This window comes from Schistocerca nitens, chromosome 3, assembly GCF_023898315.1.
Source record: "Schistocerca nitens isolate TAMUIC-IGC-003100 chromosome 3, iqSchNite1.1, whole genome shotgun sequence".
NCBI classification, from domain to species: domain Eukaryota; kingdom Metazoa; phylum Arthropoda; class Insecta; order Orthoptera; family Acrididae; genus Schistocerca; species Schistocerca nitens.
Genome location: NC_064616.1, coordinates 726,205,526 through 726,212,713, shown reverse-complemented (window position 1 = coordinate 726,212,713; position 7,188 = coordinate 726,205,526). Strand labels below are relative to the sequence as shown.

The window sequence follows — 7,188 nt, the reverse complement described above, 5'->3', positions numbered from 1 at the left end:
GTGGTATTCGGCTGTATACAAAACAGGAGTCACATTTCCATTATCTGCTCTGGTGACATCAATGGATTCATCTTTCTTTAGTTCATTAAGAGCTTTCCTTTTCCATGTGAATGTGTTGTTCTAGAATGGTTTCACTTGACTTAAAATTATTGAGACATACTATCTTATTTCCTCATCCTGAAACTTCAAGTGAGAGAATAAAAATTCTTCAATAGTACTTATGATTTCTTCTGTGGGTCTTCTCTTTGGTGTAGTCGTGAAATAAAGACCTTTGCTCACCATTGCAATAGCTTATTCACTGGATTCCTCAGATGAGAGGTTTATTACCACTCAGTTTGGGTCAAGAATGGTATTTTTCTTCCTCTCTGTCAGCATCTGCTTCCAGTATTTATCCAGTTATAATGGTCCACCAATTGCAGCTGGAAAATTTTTTCCAATAACTCCACATTTTTGAAAAAGTACAGCAGAATAAGCCTTTTAAAAGGAAACACAACACTGTCTTTTGACAGTGCCCAGAAACCCAGAGGCACCATTAGAATCATGAAGAAGATTCCAGCAGAGGAACTAAAATGTCAAGCAGTAAAGATGTTTGAAGAGGAGTGTGGCATAACCTAATGACTCTGAAGATTTTATGGTCAATGACACAAAAGCCTGCAGGCTTACATTGATTTGATATCATTTTGATTATGCCACTGCTGTTTCTGATCTAAGGCCTAAACATCTTCCATATGTATGAATTCACCTCTCTTTCTTTCTTTGTCTTTTATTATAGTTCATAATCTTAATTCTTCTGTGTGGGCAGTATTCTCATTTTTATCACAATCACCATTTTATCTGTCCCTATGGATAACAAAGGTCTTTCAATACTGGGCCAGGATTCATATATCCTTTTCTAGTTTCTGTGTGTTCATCACTGTATTCATCTTCTCTCACTATCATGTTTTCAGTGATCACTGGCACTGACAGGTGAGTGGAAAACTGGGGTATTGCAATTTTGTTTTTGTTTCTGAGGTGACTGTAATTATTTTTGTGAGTTCAGAATAATAATCTTCTGTGTGATCCAATGGTTCTTCATATCATGGAAACAGTGAAGACTGTGTGATGTGATTCTTTTAACTACTAAATCAATAGTGTAGCATGTCAAACAGCATAAGTGGAGGTAGGATTAAGTTTTCATTTAAGAGCCTACACTCCACATTTATAGAAAAAGAATTTGTACTACATACAAAGGTACAAGGCATTTGAGTATGACTACTCAGCAATGTTGCTAAACCTCCATATTTTCTGGAGATGGATTTCTGAACAAAGTGTCATGTGTGAGAATCCCCGGCACATAATATTTATTTTTCTTCAGTTACCTGTGAAGAACAATTAAAGTAAGCCCCACAGAATAACCAAGGATTTTTTCTGAGTATTTTGGTAGATAGAGGGTAATGAGATATGAAAAACTGAGCCTGATAAGCAGAAATTGATTTCATTTTTGAATACGAGACCCACAAATGTTTTTAAAAAAGTCATTCATATTCCTTCTGGCAAAAATGCTGTTGACTAGTGTAACAGAAGAGCCTGATCTTTGTTGACAATATGTGATTGTGACTGACTGCAGTGCCTCTTTCACTATGATGTGCACAAATGGTGACACTGCTCTGCCACCACTCTTGTGGCACTGTGGCACCACCACCTGCCAAACAACCATGACAGTGTGAGGAATGCCTTAATTTTGCTACCGGGGTGATTATTATTTCATTTTAGTCAGTGAGAACTACTATGTGAGAACTGTCATACTATAACATAAATGGTAACCCGTGACATAAAATCATACAAATCAACAAATGCATGCTACATCAAAAATAACCATTTTCAGATGATCATCAGGGTTACATTACATTTATACAATATAGTATATCCATTAACATAAAAACACATGAGATGTGGCGGTGAGAGGGGGGGCAGGGGGGGGGACGAGGTCATCCAAAATACAGTGCTTGTCAATAAGGTGATAATATTCTTACATAGTGATACAAATTTATAAATACAGAAATTAGAGTCAGAATTTCCTATTTATATGTATGATGTTCTTTAAAATATCTCAACATATGAGATTAAACTTCTCAGTTTTGGTACACTTCTCTTAAATATCACAGTGACCAGACAACAGTTATTAGTACATTAATGTTTAAGATAGTCAAACTGGGATAAAAATGTGTGCACTAAAAATAGAAAAGTCTGCTCAATTTTCATACAATGAATGTATGAATAAATTGAACATTCTACCTTCCTCCTTCAGAATCATATTTTTTGGTTGTAGATGTAATATATAACTAATATAAACAATTAACTGCAGCATTTCCATACTAACTGCTGCAGATTGGTTATCTTGTGATTTTTGGTAAGAATACAGATCACAACTTCTTGTTTCAGTAATAATTATTCTATATAAATATGCATACTATGCAAGACTGTACGCAGCATCTGAGTTAGTAGTGTTTGAGGAAGGAGAAGGGGGGGGGGGACTCATATTATCTCACAGTGAATGACAAAAATATTGAGATTTCATGACAAATTCCTCTGGATACAAGTATTACTAGTCAATAAATTGATGAATCTGACTTGACAAGGCAGTAGCAGTTCGGCTTGTGAAGATTTTTCCAGTAATTTTGCAAGAGTGTACCCAGGACAGGAGACAGTAATGGTTGAGGAGGAAGGGGGCTGGGGGATGTGGTAGCTCATGTTAGTTTACTGGTGAATGACAAAAATTTTGAAATTTCATAACAAATCCCTCTGGGGCAAGTGTTACTAGCCAGTAAGTTGACTAATTGACAAAACTGTCTTGGCAGGGCAGCATGAGTTATGTTTGTGAAGTTTTTTTTTATTGTGCTCATCTCTGTTTCAATATTTAACATTTTTACATCAAATGAGTAAGTGAGAGATATACGATGTTAACATGGATGCTGTGAGATTTCTACATAGAAGACACTATATCACCTTTAATATATTGTGATAAAAATAATTTTGAATCATACATGTACTGCTTCACAAATGTTTATAGAAAACACCAATAAATTTATTACATTGTAACTGTCCCATATGTAGAGGTACAGAATCCTACTGACTTGTACATGGAAATATTGTCACTAATTTATCACGAATTAGCAAAGACATATTTTATGGCACGAAGTTAGCAAATAGACCATACAGTCTAAGTAATCATATTCTGGCACTCACTTTTCAGGCAGTTTTGCCAGAATACTACAATCATTCCTTTGTTCAACATGAACAAATACACCTAACTCAAGAATGTCACATTCACATTAAGAAATAGTCCTGGCAATTCAGTCTGACATAAATATTGAGCAACTGATTCATTGTAAAAATAATAATGACTGAGCCAGTTTATTGTAGTGGCAAGTTTTCAGATAAGACATATAGGAACATCACACAACATCTTTTCTTCTTGTACATAGCATAAACATATTTAAATGTAAATGCTTCCATACTGATTGTTCTTAATGCATTCTCACTCGTTTATTACAATTTTATCAACTTTCTTCCTTGATTCAAATACACTCGCAAGATTCCATAGTGAACTCTGGAAATCAACCATATACCTGACTAACTATGCTAAAACTTAGTCAAAGTTGAGATCCTTTAATTCTGTATAACCTCCACACAGCTTTGGGAAGATTCCACGCTTTCTCTGAGTTCTGGCTGCAGTTGGTGATGTGCTAGTCTGAGCCCATCTCTTATACATCAGCAACCTATAAGAAAGAATAATGCTGTATAATAAGTTTCAAGGAAAAGAATACGAAAATAACAAAAATTTGTACAGATCTTACATCTTATTTTTATTTGTATTTATGAATAGGATCCTAAATTTCTTTGCTGATATTAAAATGGCTTGCACTCTATACTGCAACTCCAAAAGCACCAGAGTTTGTAACATAATTTTTTTATCTTGTTTAGCCTGTGCAATAAACTAGTTTGAATTTACTTATTGATTATTCATAATCCAAGTGTATTATATGGTGGATAAGTTTCACTTTCTATTTTAGTATGTTTAATTTATTCATGCAAATAATAACATTTGCAGACATCATTATTACCATTATATCATTATTGTTTTGAACATTCAGTATAATTATCTAAATAGGCTAAACTTCATAAAAATGTTGAAAGTAGCACACTTCAATCAAAAACTTCAATGATTTAATTAGTTTATGTCAGGGAATGTTACTTTATTCCTTAATGGCCCATCTCCCCCCACTCTTTCCCACTCCCCCCTCCTCCCCCCTCACCAAATTCATTTCATTATGTATGCAGCATAGTGTAGGTTCAAAACAAAATCTATATTCAAGGCAATATTACTCAATTACTATTTGTTGCCTCATAATACAAATACATTTTTTATTTCCCATCAGTTTTCACAATATGATATAAAATCTTTCTGTGTGGTATGGTTTTGAAAGCTCTTTGTTATACATAAATGACCTAAAAGAGAGAAGATGTTGTATGTTACAATGGAAGAAACAATTATTGATTGCAGGGTTGCCATCAGTTGGCTCCCATCTTCCCCTTGCATTTTGTCTGTCCCCTTTCTTTAGTATTCTATAGCAAAATCAGCATTACTAAAACTTGTACTGTACTGAAAACGTTTAGTTGTGAATACCTCCAGTTGATTGTATAGAAGCATTACGTCACCAATGTAAATGGTTAAGAGAAACATATGAAAAACTAGGAAGTTAAAAAGAATCTTATTTGAACTGTAAATGTGAAAGTGTTTCAAACGAGTTATTTACAAATGACACAGAATTATTGAGGCCTTCATTGCTACTTGTTGATGTATTGCCTGTTGACTTTTGTCATAGGGTCTTTGGCTGATGTTTCTGTAATGTTTTTTCCAACATTTCATCAGTATGTGTAGTGGGCGCTGACAAAGGTTCACTCTCCATTGTTGGTGGTGGACTGGAGTAATTCCTGCAGCTAGAGATTATATGTACCTGTTGCTCTGAGCTCTGAGGCCTTTTCCCTGCTTGTTACTTCTGTGGTGCTCCCCTTATTACCTGCAATGGTCATTTGCTGTAGCACAGGAATTCAGGATACATTTATTTTGATGTTTTCCTCTTTCTTGTTAAACTTATTAGCATATTCGTGAATTTCAATGGCTTCCCTGAACAAATGGATGAAGTAGCTCTTCTCCACACTGAGAACCTGTGCGTTGGTAAATTTTATTTTGTGGCCAGTCTCACATGGTGGCTATTGTGTCAAGGCCAATTTACCTACCTCTCCCTACTTGAAATACCATTTATTTTTGGTGATCCTAGTATCGACTGATAGTCTAACCATTCCAGCATAGACTTTTTCCAATGAACACAGTCTGCTGTACATTCCCAACATTGTGAATGAATCTCTTTTCTTTTGTTTATTCCTAATGTAAGACTCTCTTTGGTCTTCTTGGTCAGTTTGTAAACAGTCCTTACCCTATGTCTGCACAATGTATGGCCAATTCTGTCCATCAACATTGGGCTGTATGGAATAAATGCTGTACCTGACATTTCTTCTTCTGATGGGTCACTCTGACACTTTTTATGCAACTGGTGGAGTACTCATTGCTCTTCAGATTGTATTCTAGGTGTTGCATCTCATGTCCAAGGTGCTGTGGCTCAGACATTCATCTACTGCACATTATTTTCATCATATTCCTTTTTGTATTAATAGAAATAATCCCACTATATCTGATTTCCTCTCTGTGTACCTTTTTCTCTAACTACCTACCAATTATGTATCTTTTTGATTTCATTTTACTGTGTGAGCTATCAGTTTCATGTATGATTTATATACTTCTGTTTCTTCATATTTTCTCAGTATGACTCCGTATAACCCAAGAGATGGAAATTTTTTAAGTAAATACAAAAGTATTTGTGAAATGTATTTAGTGATGGAATTTAGCTTATTCTAAACTTCAGTACACATTTTAAGTATTAACTGATGTCTTTAATTATTTTACCATTTATAAGATTTGTAATTGTATATTGCAGCTAAATTATGTAATTTAACTTTTTAGACATCATCTGACAATCCATTTATCACTGTGTAGGCATGTCAGGGGACATAATATGTCATGTTACTATTATTTCTAGTAAGTTCAGTAGGGATGTTTATAACTGACTGAATTATATGTGACTTACAGTATCTTCAGGTAATGTTTCATGTCAAATTCCTATCAGGAATAGAATTTTTTCTCGGAAACCTTCACAGATTAGACGTTCTCTCACAGACAACACAACAAGGCATGAAGACTTGCATAAAATTTCCCAGTAACCCATTGGAAAAAGGAATACTGTGGGATATAATATATAATTGCAACTATTTGTTTTTCCATTATTAATTCATAAGAAAATGTTTCCATATTCTGATCTAAACAGAATTTGCTTATTTCAATTTTATTTTTTATACTTCCTTTTACGAAGGTGACAACAAATTTTTTATCCATGACAGATAAGTTATAAGCATATACACTAATATTTTGCACCCCCGTGGTTCTATGGTATGGAAGCAGATAAGTTCTATCAATTTGCTTCCAGTTCTTGACAATTTCCAATCTAAAAACTTTTAATTTCTTTATTATGTCCATAATATTTTAATGAAGCAAGTTGATTTCTAGTTGCCCTCTCTTTGTATATTTTAGATTAGAGGTCTCTGTTAAATTAACTTCTTTCAAAACCATCTACCTGAATCAATAGCTGTGACTTCGGTTTTACTACTCATGGAGAAACAACAAAAATCACTTTTTATGAAAAGGATAGTTGCTACTCACCATAGAGTGGAGATGCTGAGTTGCAGATGGGCACAACAAAAAGACTGTTCAGCCAACAAGACCTTTGTTGAATGTAGACAAGACACACACACACACACACACACACACACACACACACACACACACACACACTCATGGCACTGCATCTCACACACACACGACCAGTCTCTGGCAGCTGGAGACAGAATTTTTTTGTTGTGCCTATCTGCAACTCAGCGTGTCTGCTATATGGAGTAGCAACTATCCTTTTCATAATAATGTTACATTCCATCCTGGAATTTCTACTGTTAGAAATCCCTTTTTATAATGTTAGAAATCTAGTTGTTGTTACATTATACAAATACACTCCTGGAAATGGAAAAAAGAACACATTG

At 34.6% G+C, this 7,188-nt stretch overlaps 1 protein-coding gene across 1 annotated transcript in view; it reads right to left on the bottom strand.

Moving 5' to 3' along the window:
• Positions 1-2,265: 2,265 nt before the first annotated feature.
• Positions 2,266-7,188, bottom strand: part of LOC126248697 (trehalase-like) — a 238,376-nt gene continuing 233,453 nt past the window's right edge. Inside the window, exon 6 of the mRNA XM_049949979.1 lies at positions 2,266-3,758. Within this exon, the coding sequence (XP_049805936.1) occupies positions 3,629-3,758 (130 nt within the window). The 3' untranslated portion in view covers positions 2,266-3,628. The remainder of the gene's footprint in view (positions 3,759-7,188) is intronic.